The following is a 17,679-nucleotide window of genomic DNA, read 5'->3' as shown; positions in this document are numbered from 1 at the left end:
GGGATGGTTTACTTCTTATGGGAAATGCCCGTGTGTGGGGAGCAGCAGGAAGGTCCTGGAGCTCAGGGAGTTACTAGTGCAGCCTCTGTGAAAATAGATGAAAAAGTCTTTCTACTGTAGTAAAATACATATAGTATAGAATTTATCATCTTAGCCATTTTTAAGTGTATGGTTCAGTGGTTTCAAATACATTCAACTTCTTTGTGCAACCTTCCATCCATCTCCAGAATTTTTTCATCTTCCCCAAGATGAAACTCCATCCTTATGAAATATTAACTCCCCATGTCTCCCTCTCCAGCCCCTGGCACCCACTATTTGCTTTCTGTCTCTGCAAAGACCTTACAGGAGGTACTCGTGTCTCTCAGGACCTCGTATAAATGGATCACACATAGTTGTCCTTTAGTAACTGGTTTACTTCACTTAGCATAATGCCCTCAAGGTCCATCCATGTTGTAGCAGGTATTGGAGTGTCCGTCTGGTTTAAGTCGGAATATTACTCCATCATGCAGGAGGACCACACTTGGTTCATCCAGTCGTCCACTAGTTGATACTTGTGTTGTGTCTAACAAGGCTGCTATGATGGAACAGTTTGTATCTGAATTCTATAAATTTAATATTCTGCATTTCTCTTCTTTTTATGAATGAGGAAAATGTTTATATTTTAGTTATTATTCTTAGTAATTTTTTGCCCTGAAGTTGAATAAGCCCGTGACAGTGTTTCAGGTCCTTTTTGGAGTGCGTCCTTCAGTGTCAAAGCATGCCTGGTCCTAGACAGTCCAGGAAGCTATGTAAAAACAGAGCAGAGAGTATCAGAAATGGTGAGCATGACCTACTTATTCATGCTCTGTGTTATTGCCCAGAGGATTTCGATAACTTACTGCTAGAAACACATTTAATAAGGAGAAGAAGTTTGAAAAAATCAGGTTCAGGGAGGATATGAAACAGGGAAGAGGCAAGTGAAGAAAGCAGAAGAGATGGGGTCACTCTGGCCAACGCACTCACTGAGCTCCAGGCTTCTGGTGACCAGAGTTAATGCCGAGGGAGATGAGTGGCTGGTGTGGAAAAAACTTGAGTGATGCCACTGCACGTTCAGGGTGTCTCCCTTATCCAGAAGCCCCAAAGCTGGGGGACACCTGAGCCCAACACCCCCCTGCGGCGTGGAGCTCGGAAGATTCGACCAGCGCTCTTTCCCGGATGACTGTAACCTTGAACTTTTCTCCCCGGCGACCCTGCCTCCCGCCTGCCTCACCAGCCCGTGCGTCTCTCCCGCAGGTTCCCGCATCACCAGAGCGGCACCATCACCCTCAAGAGGAGCCTGATCCTCTCGAGCCGGCACGGCATCCGGCGGAAGGTGGCGCGTCAGCTGGGTGAGCACAGGCGCGTGTACCAGTGTAGCATCTGCAGCAAGGTCTTCCAGAACAGCAGCAACCTGAGCCGGCACGTGCGCTCCCACGGTGAGTGCCCGCCGCCACCCGCTCCGCCCCGGGGGGGCCGGGCCTCGGCGCGCCCGGAGGAGTGACGGGCTCGTCACTGGCTGGCCCTTAGGTGACAAGCTGTTTAAGTGTGAGGAATGTGCCAAGCTGTTCAGCCGCAAGGAGAGCCTGAAGCAGCACGTCTCGTACAAGCACAGTAGGAACGAGGTGGGTGATGGAGGAAATCAGAGCAACGACGGCCGGAGAGTCCCGGGCTAGGGGGTGGGGAGAGGGAGCCGGAGGGATGCTGCCGGGGATCGGGGAGGAGCCGGAGGCCAGTGTGGGCACCAGGGTCACCTGGATGCTTCTCTGTCCGGGGCATTGGGTCAGCCAGGCACGGTTCGTGTGTCTAAGCTGGGCGGGAGGGTAGCAGAGGGAGGGGCTGTGAGACGCACGACATCACTGGAGCAGCTCCCTTGAGAGGGTGTCCCCGCTGCCCCACTGCTGCCCGACCCCCGTCCTCCCACCAGGTCGACAGCGAGTACAGGTACCGGTGTGGCACCTGCGAGAAGACCTTCCGCATCCAGAGTGCGCTAGAGTTTCACAACTGCCGCACAGGTGAGCAGCCCTGCCCGGCGCTGAGGCTCAGGTCCCTGGTGGGGGGGGGACCCAGATGCTCCAGCAGGGGGTGAAGGTGAATTTAACTGGTAACCTCACCTTTAAGGAGAAGGCAGTGGCACCCCACTCCAGTACTCTTGCCTGGAGAATCCCAGGGATGGGGGAGCCTGGTGGGCTGCCGTCTATGGGGTCGCACAGAGTCGGACACGACTGACGCGACTTAGCAGCAGCAGCTCACCTCTAAGATTCTGCTCCATGTGGTTTGCTTTCAAGCAGCTGTTACGCTAAGACATGCAGATGGAGAGCTCCCATTTAAAATATAATTTATTTTATTTCCTACTATTCATCAAAAGCAGCCACATATGGTTGCATTTGCGGCTTCCCTGGTGGCGCTAGTGGTAGATGATCCTCCTATCAACGTAGGAGATGCAGGTTCCGTCCATGGGTCGGGAAGATCCCCTGGAGGAGGGCCTGGCAACCCACTCTAGTATTCTTGCCTGGAGAATCCTATGGACAGAGGAGCCTGATGGGCTACAGTCCATGTGGCCACAAAGAGATGGACACAGTTGAGCGACTGAGCATGCACATGGCTGCATTTGAGATTGGGGAGGTTTCATCCTCACCAAGAATGTTGAGCGGCCGTGGAGGGTTTGTTCAGGGATCGAGGAAGAAGTACATACAGAGGTGGGGTCACGGCTGGAGGAGTGGGCTTCTGCCTCCTTATCAGTAGGACCTTACTCAACCGTCCACGCTCCTCCCTCCATGGACCCACTTGTGTCCAGCAAAGGCCTGGCTGCTTCCTCTCACCGACTGGTTTTGCCCTGAGCTTGCCTCTGTCCCTGGTCTCCACTCATGCTCTGGACCTTCGTCTGCTTGTGTGTGGCTGAAGCATATGCTCAGACCAGCCTGTGGCCAGGATGGGTTTCTGGGCCTAGCCAAGCATCCAGAGCTCAGTAGCTGGCCAGCTCACAGCTGGTGAGCACACATGATGTACATAAATCCCTGAGGATGGCCAGGGGATGGCTGGGCAGAGCTCAGCCGGTCGGGGTGGCCTCTGTCTGTGGGTGAAGGCTCACTGCCCCCATCCCCGGCCTGGGAGTATGGGCACCGGGGAGGGTCACTGTTGTCTTTTCGGCCCCTCTTCTAGGAATCGTGGCACCTAGGCAGAGGGGTGGGAGGGGGTACTGGTGGCAGCCGGTTTAGACACTTCCCAAGTTAGCACTTAATTCCGAATTCCCCTCCCGTTGACCCTCCATGTGGGTCCCTGTTCACTCTGTGTCTCTGTGCTGGTTCTTGTTAAGGTGCTGGCCAGTCCTCATCTTGGGGCATCCTTACCCATCATATCCACCATCGCTGCCCTCCCTGCCGGCGCCTGCTCCTGCAGGCTCTGCTCTGTCCCTTTGATTCGTGTGCTTGTTCCACTCTGCAGGCTTCTGTTGGAAACCAAGGCTGTTTCCTCCACCCACCGTGGGGCTTTTCTGAAGTGGCAGGTGAGGCTTGTCTCGCTTGACCTCAGGCTGCTCTGCAGTGTCGGTCATGGGGTGAAGTGGACTCGGAAGCTTGCAGGTGGATCCATATAGTGTGCCCTGCCACCTGCAGTCTGCAGTCCAATGTGCCCCAAACCTGGGGAGACCCACCAATTTTTGATGCTGTATCAGTCAGATTGTTCACTTAGGATGGCTTTCTTAGCCCTCCTTGCTATTCTCTGGAACTCTGCATTCACTTAGGAATATCGTTCCCTTTCTCCTTTGACTTTCACTGTTCTTCCTTTCTCAGATATTTGTAAGGACTTCTCAGACAACCACTTTGCCTTCTTGCATTTCTTTTTCTTGAGGATGGTTTTGGTCACCACCTCTTGCACAGTGTTACAAACTGTCCACCGTTCTGTCTACCTATCACTATCTATCTGTCTATAGTTCTGTCTGTCACTCTATCCACCAGATGTAGTCCCTTCAGTCTATTCATCACCTCCACTGTATAATCATAAGGGATTTGATTTAGGTCGTACCTGAATAGCCTAGTGGTTTTACCCACTTTCTTCAATTTGAGCCTGAATTTTGCAGTGAGGAGCTGTTGATCTGAGCCACAGTCAACTCCAGGTCTTGTTTTTGCTGACTCTATGAACAATGCAAAGAAATAGAGAAAAACAATAGAATGGTAAAGACTAGAGATCTCCTTAAGAAAATTGGAGAGATCAAAGGAACATTTCATGCAAAGATGGGCACGATAAAGGACAAAAACAGCAAGGACCTAACAGGAGCAGAAGATATTAAGAAGAAGTGACAAAAATACACAGAAGAACTATACAAAAAAGGTCTTAATGACCCAGATAACCATGATGGTATGATCACTCACCTACATCCAGACATCCTGGAATGTGAAGTCAAGTGGGCCTTAGGAAGCATCACTATGAACAAAGCTAGTAGAGGTGATAAAATTCCAGCTAAGCTGTTTCAAATCCTAAAAGATGATACTGAGAAAGTGCTGCACTCAATAAGCCAGCAAATTTGGAAAACTCATTAGTGGCCACAGTACTGGAAAAGGTCAGTTTTCATTCCAGTCCCAAAGAAGGGCAATGCCAAAGAATGTTCAAACTACCGCACAATTGCACTCATTTCACATGCCAGCAAGATTATGCTCAAAATTCTTCAAGCAAGTCTTGAACAGTGTGTGAACCGAGAACTTCCAGATGTATCAGCTAGATTTAGAAAAGGCAGAGGAACCAGAGATCAAATTGCCAACATATGCCGGATCATAGAAAAAGCAAGGTAATTAAAAAAAAAATCTGCTTCATTGACTAAGCTAAAGCCTTTGACTGTGTGGATCACAATAAACTGAAGAATATTCTTAGTGAGATGGGAATACCAGACCATCTTACCTGTCTCTTGTGAAACCTGTATGCAGGACAAGAAACAACAGTTAAACTTTTGACATGGAACCATGGACTGGTTCTAAATTGGGAAAGGTGTACATCAAGGCTGTATACTGTCACCCTGCATATTTAACTTATATGCAGAGTACATCATGAGAAATGCCAAGCTGGATGAAACAAGCTGGAATCAAGATTGCTGGGAGAAATATCAATAACCTCAAATATGAAGATGTTACCAGTCTGATGGCAGAAAGTGAAGAGAAATTAAAGAGCCTCTTGATGTAGGTGAAAGAGGAGACTGAAAAAAGCTGGCTTAAAACTCAACATTCAGAAAACTAAGATCTTGGCATTCAGTCCTGTCACATGACAAATAGTTGGGGAAAACGTGGAAACTGTCAGATTTCATTTTCTTGGGCTCCAGAATCTATGCGGATGGTGACTGCAGCCATGAAATTAAAAGACACTTGCTCCTTGGAAGAATAGCTATGACAAACCTAGACAGTGTCTTAAAAAGCAGAGAGGTTACTTTTCTTACAAAGGCCCATCTTGTCAAAGCTATGGTTTTTTCAGTAGTCATGTATGGATGTGAGAGTTGGAGTATAGAGAAGGCTGAACACCAAAGAATGGATGCTTTCAAACTGTGGTATTGGAGAAGACTTTTGAGAGTTTCTTGGACAGCAAGGAGATCCAGTCAGTCATTCCTAAAGGAAATGAGTCCTGACTATTCATTGGAAGAACTGATGCTGAATCTGAAGCTCCAGTACTTTGGCCACCTGATGCAAAGAACTGACTCATTGGAAGAGACCCTGATGCTGGGAAAGATTGAAGGTGGGAGGAGAAGGGAACAACAGAGGATGAGATGATTGGATATGGCATTACTCAGTCAATGGACATGAGTTTGAGCAAATCTGGGAGACAGCGAAGTAGAGGGAAGCCTGGTGTGCTGCAGTTCATAGGGTCGCAAAGAGTGGGACACATCTTAGCGACTGAGCAACAGTCAGATGGGCCTGCGCTGACCTTCGTGCCCAGTGGCACGATGGCGCCCCGTGTGGCCACGCTCGGTTCTGCATGAGCGCACTGGGTGGGTGGGTCAGAGTGGAGGGTGACACAGGTCCTGTTTGGTGAGGCTGGCTCAAAGCCGAGGAACAAAAGTTGTCCTTTTTTTAATCTTTATTTCTCTGGACACAAATGAAACAGAATGTACGAAGACAAAGCAGCAGTTGCTACACGTCAGCAGAAAATTCTGTTAAAACAGACGTTTGTGGTTCTTTGTTCTATAGACGTACCAGAGCAGCTGTCGATTAAAGTGTAATTTCTCTGTAATTTAAAACATTAGAAGTTTTGAATGGAAAACAAAGGATAAATTGGGAACTGAGCTGATTTGTGTAATATATATTTGCACCATTATACTTTTGTATAGTACTCATATTAGGAGAATGTGTCCTCCATAGGCTGTTAAGTCCGGGATTTGTGTGAGCCTTGAAATGATGGTCTCTTGGGCTTTTCTCAAGGTTTTGCTTGGCGGAGCCTGTCCTGGGTACGAGGAGGCGTGAGTCTAACTCTTGTAAAATGGCCCTCATCTGTTCTCAGCCTTTCTGAGGGAGCTAGAGAAGAGCTGAGGTTCATGTCTAGGCCATCAGGCAAGACAGAGGCACCTGGGCCCCCATGCAGCCAGCTCCCCTGAGATCCCCCATCCCATCTCCTGCACACCTACCCTTCACCAGAGCCTGCGTGTCGGGCTGCACTCCCACGCTTGCAAGCCTTGGAGTTGCCTGTCCTTGAGACCAAAGAAAGAGTCCGGAGACAGAGACATTACCTTACATGTCAGAAACACACCCCCCCCCCCACACACACACCCATTTATAGGGGGAGATTGCCTTCAGGTTGGCTTGTCAGTTACCAGGGAATCCAGCAGCTGGGGCACACCCCTCCCAGCCCCTGAGGTTAACAGCCAGGACCAGCAGGAGGGTAAGTATTTCCCTTTAATGAACTAGCAGGTGGAGTCTTTCTGACCTAAGGATTAGGACAGTCCCTAGCTGAGGCAGAGGGCACGCGGTTCATGTGAGTGGAGGTGAGACAGATGCTGGGCAAGCAGATGGACAGAGAGCTGGAGGACGGCCGTCCTGCGTGGCCTGACCACACACCACGTAAAAGGTGTTCGTTCTCGCTGCATTTTGTCAAGACACCAGTGTAGACCTTGAGGGCAGCAGGATTATGGGTGGGAGAAGGTTGTCCTTGAGCGCCTGTCTGGATTCCTGAACTGGTGACACGTGGATGCCGCGGCGGGAAAAGCCGCCCGAGCTGACAGCCTGATCTGACAGCTGCTCCAGCTCCACGGTCACCAGGCAGAGGCCACCTCCGTGGGTTGGGAAAGGTTGGAAGTGGGTCGTCTCCATTAGCTAGGAGGGACTCGTTAGAGAGGGAGCTGAAGTCCAAGGGCTGCACTGCACTTTCCATGGCTGTCAGGATCTGTCTGGGGTCATGGGGCCAACCTGCCCGGGAGGGAGACTCATCTATGTGGTTTGGAAGGCCCAGGATGGGTGGGGCCTCCAGTAATCTAATGGGATAGCGCTGTAAGGTGTTGTTCATTCACTTAGTTGTGTCTGACTCTTTGCGACCCCATGGACTGCAGCATGCTAGGCCTTCCTATCCTTCACTATTTCCCAGGGTTTGCTCAAACTCATGTACACTGAGTCGGTGATGCCATCCAACCATCTCATCCTCTGTCAGCCCCTTCTCCTCCTGCCCCCAATCCTTCCCAGCATCAGGGTCTTTTCCAGTGAGTCGGCTCTTCACATCAGGTGACCAAAGTATTGGAGCGTCAGCTTCAGCACACTGTGAGGTGTGGCCCTTCACTAAGCAAGATGGCAGATGCCCTTGTCTCTGGTGGTCTTCTTCCTAAGAATCAATGCTAGGGAAATCTAGGTGGGGGAAAAAAAAAGGTTACCAAGAACTACTAAATTATCTGCAATATCAAAAATAGTGAAGTCAATTTGTGATACATGAACTGAGTAGAATCTTATGTAGCCATTAAAATAAGTCTGAAAATCTTTGCATGCTGAGCGCATGTGCTGTGCACACAGGCACAAACCCAGGTCCAGGGCATTGTGCGGACACCCCTGGGGCTCACCTGGGCTGCACGTTGGGGTCAGGAGAGAAGTTAACTGCTGAGGCCTGAGCCCCCCGGGGACCCTGGGTAGAGTCTGGAGCTGGTTGGGTTGTAACAACTGGGGGTGCTGCTGGCGTCTGGGGCAGGGGAGGCCAGGGATGCTGCTCAGCATGCAGACCATGGGACACCCCCCGCCCCTCTCCACTATGATCCCGCCCAAGTGTCGGCAGCGCACAGGCTGAGATTCTGGGATGGGGGTCCATTGTGAAGCAGAATGAGAAACCCAGTCAGAATCAGTGTAGAAATTGAAACTTTAACTCGGGGATTGGTGCACTCAGCACGCACTGGCTGACCACGGGAAGTGGTCACTGGGCTGTAACCAAGGGCCCAGAAATGAGCGCGATGCAGGGCATCCTCTGGCCCTTGCTCCAGAGCGGGAAGCACACTGTCATGCCCCCACACATAGGTGACACGGGGCAGGGCTCCTGGGCTGCAGGAGGGCCAGTGGGGAGCGGGGACTCCCTTCTGGGGCTGGTTTAGGTGACAGACCCTGGCAGGAGCAGGGTGGGTATGGAGGTTAGGGGGTGACATGAGAGGTGGGAGCAGGGGACCAGTCTGAGAGGAGAGTGCTGGCCGAGACCCCGTGGTGGAGGCCAGGCGGGTGGGACCAAGGTGGACAGCTGAAGAGAGGCCAGGGCCTTGCAGGTCCCCGGATGGCCCCTCTGTGCTCATGGGGAGCAGATCCTCAGGGCTAGGGGGGTGGGCAGGAGGGCTGAGGGGGTGCCCTGCTTGCCTGGAAGGAAAGAGCAGGGTGGGGACTGTCAGAGGCCCTGGTGGGCAGTTTGGCCACCTCTGGGGAGGCTGGGATACCGGCTGTCGGTATTTCCAGAGGCTTCATTAGGCGTGGGGATGGAAGGTGTATGTCTCCTAAAGGGGCCCTAGGAACAAGGCAGTCTGGAGACTGCCTTTACAGGTGGGAGAAACAGGGGATGTCTATGTGTGATGGGGGAGGAGCCCGTGGAGGGCCAGGTGGGAGAGAAGGGGCAGGTTTTGGGTGGGCTCTGGGGGAGCAGTGGGGGGCTAAGCCTGGGGCGGGGTGGGAGGCAGCTTGTCCGAGGTGGGGTGGGGGGAAAGCGGGGGCGGGGGCTGCAGTCAGGTTAGGGGGTGAGGGCCCAGGCCTCTTGCCTCGCTAGGAATCCGCAGATGTGGGTCCTGGGGGCGAGGGGATGGGCTGAGTGTAGCTCTGTCTGCTCGGCACAGGGCTCAGGCCTGGCCGGGAAGGGTGTCCTCTCAGTTCAGGTGGTGGCGGCAGTGCCTCTTCCTGGCTCTGCGCTTTCCCTGGGCCTCGTTGCCAGCCCCAGGGGAACGTGCGCTCCTCTGCGCTCCCCTCATTGCCGGCCCCAGGGGAACATACCCAAAAGCTGCTTCCTTTCCCTACCTCCTCGACAGACGACAAGACGTTCCAGTGTGAGATGTGCTTCCGGTTCTTCTCCACCAACAGCAACCTCTCCAAGCACAAGAAGAAGCACGGGGACAAGAAGTTCGCCTGTGAGGTCTGCAACAAGATGTTCTACCGCAAGGACGTCATGCTCGACCACCAAAGGCGGCACCTGGAAGGTGAGCGCACCTGTGGGGATGGGGTGACGCCGCCCTGCCTCCGTGGCTGCCCGCTGTAAGGCGCTGCCTGACGGGCACTGGCACAGCCTGAGGTCCTGCTGGGAACTGTCGCGTCATGCGTCAGTGGGGACTGGAGCCATCCTGAACACTCCATGGGGCGCGGGGAGGATGTTAGGGAAACTGGACTCTTTGTGGGACTGAATGTTCTCAGTCACCCAAAACAGTTTTTCCAAGGAGTTTAATATTGAGGAAATGCTTCTGATACAAGTAGGGAAAAGACAGGATATGAAATGTCACATGGGGTGTGCTTTCAGCCATGTGGGTGGAACAGAGCGTCACAGGAGGATGCTGTGGGGGCCACGAGTGACTCCCCCTCATGCCCCTCTGTTTGTTGAGGGGCCCTGATGACCCTCGCCAAGTCTGATGGGCCTGGGGCTGCCCTTCATGTGGTGGGTTCACGAGAGGCCACCATGAGACAAAGGTGGACTTAAGTGGGGTCAGTAATGGGGTGGGACGTGGCAGGGCAGTTGAGGGAAGGAGGTAAGACAGGAAGTGAGGTGTGTGTGCGGCGGACCCCACAGGGCAGACCCGACGGGAAGGCCAGGGCACCAAACAGAAGGAGGAGACCTGGGCCCCTGGGCCATAGGTGTGTCCTGAGCACCCACCTCATCTGAGGCTTTCTCCAAGAACCTGCTCTGACAGACCCTCTTTTTAAGTGGCATTTCAGCTTTAGTGGCTCAGATGTAAAGAATCCACCTGCGACGCGGGAGACCCAAGTTTGATCCCTGTTTTGGGAAGATCCCCTGGAGGAGGGAATGGCAACCCACTCCAGTATTCTTGCCTGGAGAATCCCCGTGGACAGAGGAGCCTGGTGGGCTGCAGTCCATGGGTCACAGAGAGGCGGACATGACTGAATGACTAAGCGCAGCACAGCACAATCCTAATTTTTATTCTACAGGTCACTGCTCTCTTGCCAACCAGCCTCTGTAAGCAGCACTCACTGAGCAGAGCACCTTATTAAAAAAAAAAATCAAAAAATCACTTTACAAAGAATTACGAATGGAGTATATGCCTGTTGGGGGAAAAAGTCAGATAACAAAGTTGTACGTGAAGTCTGACCACTGCACACAGCTGTGTATGTACATGTGTCATCGTGGCTTTTAATACATGCCTGGTCACGTCCTGCCTCACCTTTGCATCCTGCCTTTTTACCTGGCCCTTCCTCACCAGGTTCATAGGCTCCACCACTCCCTCTGTGATCTGGGGCTGCTCCGAGGGCCTGGTGTCCACTTAGTGATTGGGTGGCCTTGGGCATGCTCCTGGGCTTGTCTCCTCACCATCTGCAGTGGGGATGACCACTGCACTGACCCGCTGGCCTGGTTGAACTGGACCCTGATTATCAAGCCCCAGGTGGGCCCCTAAGAGCTGCCATTACCTGGAGAAGTCAGGTGTTTCCTGATTGACAGATGTGTGGGTTGCATTTTACAACTTTTTTTTTTTTTTTTTCTTTTTATTTATTCATTTATTTGGCTGCACCAGGTCTTAGTTGCAGCATGTGGGATCTAGTTCCCTGACCAGGGATTGAACCTGGGCCCCCTGCATTGGGAGCTCAGAGTCTTAACCACTGGGCCAGCAGGGAAGTCCCATTTTACAACTTTTATCTCACAACGTTTGACAGCTGACACAGCTCAGATCATTTTCCTTGGGAATGATCATGCGAATACTGTGTGGCTGTTCATGGCCTTCCCCTCTATATAGAAGCGTAAACCACACCTGCCTCACACCTGCCTGCTTTACCTGCTGGGAACTATTTGTCTCCAGGTCACCTTGCCAGCCACGTTTGAGCCTGGTTCTGTGTTCACATGGTTTATGTGAGAATGCCCCAGAAAGACAGGTCAGTGGTTAGTAAGAGACCTCGAGAAAGAACTTCTTTCTTGTTTGTATCCAAAAATTCCTTCTTTCCTGAGAACTTCTCAGTCTGTTTTGATCCCAATTATGAACACTTGGGCTTCCCAGGTAGTGCTAGTGATAAACAGCCTGCCTGCCAAATGCAGGAGGTGTAAGAGACCAGGGTTTGATCCCTGGGTGGGGAAGATTCCCTGGAGGACAGCTTGGCAACCCACTCCGGTATTTTTACCTGGAGAATCCCATGGACAGAGGATCCTGGCAGGCTGCAGTCCATGGGGTTGAAGAGTCAGACATTGAAGTGACTGAGTACGCACACATGAACACTTATGCCTTAAAATTTTTATTGTTGTCTTACTGTTTACCTTGATCCTGATTGGGCTGTTTTAATGTACAGTATGAATATTACTATCTTTTTAATAAATATGCCCGCTTACTTGCAGCTGCCTCAAAGAATCCCATCTTTGTCTTGAGCCTTTAGGTTGATCACAAATGCCTTCCTTACCGGTAACGCATTCTGACTCCTCTACGTTGTAAAACTCACTACCCTTGGATTTGCAAGTTTCAGGTGCGGCCGGCGGTAAGGAGCCTGTAAGGCATGGGCTCCTTTGCCCCCATCGCCCGGGCTCCGTCTCCGAGCGGCAGGTGGCGCTAGTGCGTCATGGACAAGAGACCCTGCGGGCTCCTTGGATCTACCCGTGGGCAGCCCTGACCTCTGCTGGTTGGGCGTGCCCCTGGCGGGTGGCGGAGGTTGGAAGGGACCGGGGCGCACTGACTCTGACTCTCGCGGGCCGGGGTTTCAGGAGTCCGACGGGTGAAGAGGGAAGACGTGGAGGCCGGTGGCGGCGAGAACCTGGTGCGCTACAGGAAGGAACCGTCTGGATGCCCGGTGTGCGGCAAGGTAACACGGGTTGGTGCGGGACCCGGGACCCAGCTCACCTTTTTCTCTGGGAAACCTCAGCGCTGTACCCACTGCACGCGGGGAAGGGGTGGGGGTGAAGGTGTAGGATCGAGTGGATACTCGGGTGTTCTGAGCCACGGGGTCCCCTCACTCGGTGCTTTGGTCCATCTGCGCTCTTGCCGTCAAGTTGGGTCTCCAGTGAAGGAGCTCAGCCTTGTCTCCGCTTGGCCACGATTTGCCACCGATGCCGCCAGAGTGCGCATGTTCCATCTCCAGTGCCCGGAGCCGGGCACGTGTGGTGGAGGGGGAGGACGTTCTAGGTTTACATCTTGGTCAGTGGTGATCCTCCCGCACTATTTCCAAGTGAGACACTGACCCAGTCACGGCCACACACGCCATGCACGTCCATGGATGCTGGTGCCCCAAGTAAGCAAATCAATGCTGAGGTGTCTGAGCTGGCCATCAGAGGGGCCCGACTGCTCGGCAGACTCTAAACTGCCAGAGTGCACTGACCATCTGAACAGCCCCGGGCCACGTCCAGCAGGGGCATTGATCAGCCCTGTGTGGGGAACCCTGTCCAGGTGCTGCCGTCCAGGCCACGTCAGCTTACCACGGGAAATGGTGGTGGTCATTGCGCATGTGCCCCTTGCAGTTGCTCCATCCTTAGACTTGCCTCCCACCACTCAGGAGGCCCAGGCTCTCAGTCCCACAAGCCCGCGGGAGCCACGTGGCCCTGGAGTGTCCGTGCACCCTCAGCAGACGCCAGGTCCAGACGATGGAAGAGTGAAACCCCAGGCTGCCGGCCAGCTGTGATCTAGCCTAGCCTGCTGGCACGTGGCCACATTGCCAGATCTTTTGACCTTTTCAAGAGAAAACGGAAATTCATGCTTTTATGGGAAATTTCCTGATTTTTTTTTTTTTCCAAACCACAAAGCAAACAGGTCAGCTGGGTGGTGTGGCCCGTGGACCCACAGTGCGGGCCCTGACTCAGTGTGGGTTTAGAGGCTGGAGGGGCAGAGCGAGCTGGTGCATCAGAATGCACACCTGTGCCCAGATGTCCAGGCAGGGGTGGGTGAGGCTGCCCTGTGTCCACGTATCCTGCTCATCCTGCCCGCTGACCACTGGCTCTAAGGAATGACAACACCGTGTCCCTCCTGTGTCCTTGGGAGACCCTGTGCATGAACCAGCCAGCTATGTGACTCACACTCAGACACGTTTTATTCTGTGAGATGTTCACTGAATGCTCACAGAGGGATGCTGGCAACAAGGGAGGCTGAATGTCTCTAGAACTGACTTCTTCACTGCCTCCAACTATACCTTGTCTCCAGCCCTGCCTGCCTGGGAAGACAGGTGCTGGGGGACACCCAGGGCCTCTGTCCCCCTCCAGAGGTGCCCATCTTCCTGCTCTGCTGACTCGACTTCCTGCCCGGCCTCCCTGGGCTATGTGGTCTCAGGTCTGTCGGCCCCGAGTCACCTGCAGATCTTGAAAGGAAGTGTCCCTCAAAAACATTTGCCTCTGTTCATTGTGAACCGTTTTCGCTTTCATTCAGGTTTCAGTCTCTTTCTGAGAACATGGGTGAGCTCTAAGGAGATCTGCTCCTCTGGTTACTTGACCATTAGAGGGAAAGCCATGTGGCCAGAGACTTTAGATCAGTGGGGTCGTGGGGGTTGGTCTCTGCAGCCACATCTGGATTAGTATTGATTGGGTGAATGGCTGAGTCCCCACCCTCATCACTTTAGACAGGAAATACTGAGAAATTGAGGGAGGTGATAATAATTATGCATGAAATAGGGAACACAAACTGTAACTCTCTGATACTCACTTTGAGAAGACTGCAGCTCTTTGTGTGACTTACTCTTTTTGCTAGGCCCCATTCCAGTGAAATATTTGAGTAAAATTGTGAGCAGAGTAGTTTATGGTGAAGACTAGAGAATGGTTAGTTCTGTATTATAATGTAAGCACCAGTTTAAACGGTTAAACGATCATGATTGCAGCACCACGCGATTATTTCTCTCGAACACTGAGGATCTGTTGCAACTTATATTTTGGAAGGAAACTACTGCCTTTTTGTGCCCGATTATGTTCCATCAGTGAGGCCTTACTCGCTGAGTGGTAACAGGTGCGTGGTAACAGGCATCTCCGCCCCCACTCTCCTGCCCGCAGGTGTTCTCCTGCAGGAGCAACATGAACAAGCACCTGCTGACCCACGGCGACAAGAAGTACACCTGTGAGATCTGCGGGCGCAAGTTCTTCCGTGTGGACGTGCTCAGGGACCACATCCACGTCCACTTCAAGGTGAGTCCTGCGCCTGGTGCAGCTGCGGGGCGCGCGGGGAGGCGGGGCGCGCGGGGAGGCGGGGCGCGCGGGGAGGCGGGGCGCGCGGGGAGGCGGGGCGCGCGGGGAGGCGGGGCGCGCGGGGAGGCGGGGCGCGCGGGGAGGCGGGGCGCGCGGGGAGGCGGGGCGCGCGGGGAGGCGGGGCGCGCGGGGAGGCGGGGCGCGCGGGGAGGCGGGGCGCGCGGGGAGGCGGGGCGCGCGGGGAGGCGGGACCGGCCCTCGGGGTCTGGGGGATCTTGTTGCTGCTCTCCAGGTGAGCTCTCTTGAGTATTTGCTGTGTTTCACGCCCACGTGAAGGGTTCACGTTAAAAACTCTGCGCGCCAGGTACCTCCTGGGAGAAGACGAAGACCAGGGGTCAGGACAGGGGCTTTTGCTTCTCTCCCTACCTTTGAGGAACGTGAGATGAGAGCTTGCCAGTGTGCAGGGTAGTGAGGATTCAGGGTCGCTCTGGGGGTAGAAGTGCCGATCCAGGAAAAGTGAAAGAGTGGTAGGTGCCCAAGTGAGGATGGAGAACACGCCCTCCAGGCGCCGCCCGGCTCAGGGACTGTTCCTGTGAGCTCCAGCCCTGGCGTGCAGTCGTCTGAACTCAAGCAGGACCTGATGGCACCATCGTCGGGGCGGGGTGTTCCGGTGACCCGAGGACACAGTTTCCGCACCTAGTGTACAGGTCACCGGTTAAAGCTTCTGCCAAACAGGTTAGAAGCAGAACATGGTGATTGTCTTCTAGGACATCGCGCTGATGGATGACCACCAGAGAGAGGAGTTTATTGGCAAGATTGGGATCTCCTCAGAAGAAAACGATGACCATTCAGACGAGAGTGCAGACTCAGAGCCTCACAAGTACAGCTGCAAAAGGTGTCAGGTAACTGGACTACGGCTGCTGAGTGCATGGGCTAGCAGGGGTGCTGGCCCCCAGAGGCTCAGGCATGGGTGGGGGCCCTCCCAGACATCCTGGAGGGCACCCCAGGGCTCGTTGCTTCTCAGGAATGATGGTTGTGGGTCTTATCACTATCACAGGGACCACCGTCTCAGAACCAGTCTGGTCCACACGTGCCTGTGTGTCTGACCAGCGTGGACCTGTGCGCCGGGGCTTCTCTCCTTGGCTGTGCCCTCCCACACAGCAGAGGGCCTTGCTTAGAGGCTGGGGGGAGTGAGGGGGCGGCGAGTGGGGAGCTTTCCATATTCAACAATTGGTAGACCCTGTGGTTTCACGAAGTAGGTCCCTGTGTTCTTCTGGGGCACCGGTACCTGTGTGCTGGGCACCCGCACCTGGCCCTGCACTTGTCAGGACCTTTGGGAGAGATGGGGTCGGTTGAGTGTAGAGGAGAGGAGTTCTAGAAGCTGCCTTTGGGGGGTGGGGGATGGGACCTGCTGTGAGAGTTACGGGAGGACCTGGGGTCTACCTCTTACGGCTCCCCCTGCTTCGCGGTTTTGCCGGGCACTGGTCCTACCCCTTGGAGTTCCGCTCTACTGCGTGGAGGCTGGTTCTCCCCCTGTGCCCAGGGCACCTGCGTGGAGGCTGTGCCTCGTTAGCCGCGGGGATGGGCTGCGTGCGCAGGTAAACAGCGTGTGCGTCCACAGCTCACCTTCGGCCGAGGGAAGGAGTACCTGAAGCACATCATGGAGGTGCACAAGGAGAAGGGCTACGGCTGCAGCATCTGCCACCGGCGCTTCGCCCTGAAGGCCACCTACCACGCCCACATGGTCATCCACCGTGAGAACCTGCCCGACCCCAACGTGCAGAAGTGAGGATCCCGGGACTCTAGGGTGGTGCAGAGGGAGGGCTGATTTCCCACAGAGGGGTGGTGAGCGCAGAGCCAACTGTCTCCTCGGAGAGCCCTGGGCCGGCCTGGGGGATGCGCTGGCCTTGCTCCTTGCCTCGTCATCAGGTCGCACAGTCTCTGGAACCCACAGTAGTGGACGGCATTGCAGACCTGCCTACATAGGACCAGAGACCCTTTTCCCCAGAGTAATTAGGTTTTGTGAACATCAGCTCCCCCATCTGGCTGCAGCCAGTAATCAATACTGCGTGTCCGGGTGAATCAGGCTACAGCCTTGTTTAGAGCTGAGTCCTCCATTGGGGCCTCGACGTGGCAGCCTGTACAACAGCGATGTGTTATGTCAATGCTGAGGCTGGAGCTCTGAGTCCCCCTGTGGCCATGGGAGAGCATCAGTCCCACTTCTCTCCTTGGCATCAGTGTGTGTCCTTGTGGCTTTCCCTCTGTGCGTGTCTCTGTGTCCCTGTTTGAAAGAACCCCAGTTACTGGGTTAGGGCCCATCCAGTGACCTCATCTTTAATTTGAGGACCTCTGCAGAGACCCCCATCTACAGGCTCAGCCACGTTCTGAGGTGCAGAGAGTCAGGATGCCAGCATGTGAACTTCAAGGGGGCAACTCAGCTCAGATGGAGGCTAAAGTCTCGGGCCCCTTGACACCCCCATAGCACCTTTTTTTTTTTCTACCACACCTGCTGATAAAGGCGCTTATGCAAGTGTACTCTTTGTGCCCGTCTGCCAAGGCTGTGTGCCATCCTGAGCCTGTGTCTGCTTTCAGGTACATCCACCCCTGTGAAATCTGCGGGCGGATCTTCAATAGCATCGGGAACCTGGAGAGGCACAAACTGATCCACACAGGTAGCCGGGCCTGGGAGGACATGGTGCCAAGTGGGCCAGGCCCCTCTGCGTGCTTCCTGCTCCCGGGGGTCATCCTCGTCTCCTGACTGGTCCTTCACCATCCATACTTGCTGCTCCTCCCAGCTCAGCCCCTCCTTGCCCAGTCCCCCTCTGGGTCCTCACAGAGGCTGAGAAAGGAGGGCTCAGGGGCCAGGGCTCCAGCTGCAAGGGGTGGGTGGGGTTGGGGGGTGTGGGATGTGCTTCTTTCTGGTGCTGCCCTCACGCAGTGACCTTGGGT

The 17,679-nt window shown here is 54.1% G+C and overlaps 1 protein-coding gene across 2 annotated transcripts in view; it reads left to right on the top strand.

Moving 5' to 3' along the window:
• PRDM15 (PR/SET domain 15) overlaps positions 1-17,679 on the top strand; it is a 59,254-nt gene that overhangs the window by 28,204 nt on the left and 13,371 nt on the right. For both annotated transcript variants that reach the window (XM_043474470.1, XM_043474471.1), the window contains exons 9-17: positions 1,273-1,454; positions 1,546-1,640; positions 1,943-2,030; positions 9,461-9,628; positions 12,337-12,434; positions 14,599-14,730; positions 15,498-15,632; positions 16,352-16,515; positions 17,323-17,402. In XM_043474470.1, the coding sequence (XP_043330405.1) occupies positions 1,273-1,454; positions 1,546-1,640; positions 1,943-2,030; positions 9,461-9,628; positions 12,337-12,434; positions 14,599-14,730; positions 15,498-15,632; positions 16,352-16,515; positions 17,323-17,402 (1,142 nt within the window). The remainder of the gene's footprint in view (positions 1-1,272; positions 1,455-1,545; positions 1,641-1,942; positions 2,031-9,460; positions 9,629-12,336; positions 12,435-14,598; positions 14,731-15,497; positions 15,633-16,351; positions 16,516-17,322; positions 17,403-17,679) is intronic.

This window comes from Cervus canadensis, chromosome 7, assembly GCF_019320065.1.
Source record: "Cervus canadensis isolate Bull #8, Minnesota chromosome 7, ASM1932006v1, whole genome shotgun sequence".
In the NCBI taxonomy this organism is placed as follows: Eukaryota; Metazoa; Chordata; class Mammalia; order Artiodactyla; family Cervidae; genus Cervus; species Cervus canadensis.
Note: the sequence above shows the minus strand (reverse complement) of the source record. Positions and strands in the feature narration are given on the sequence as shown.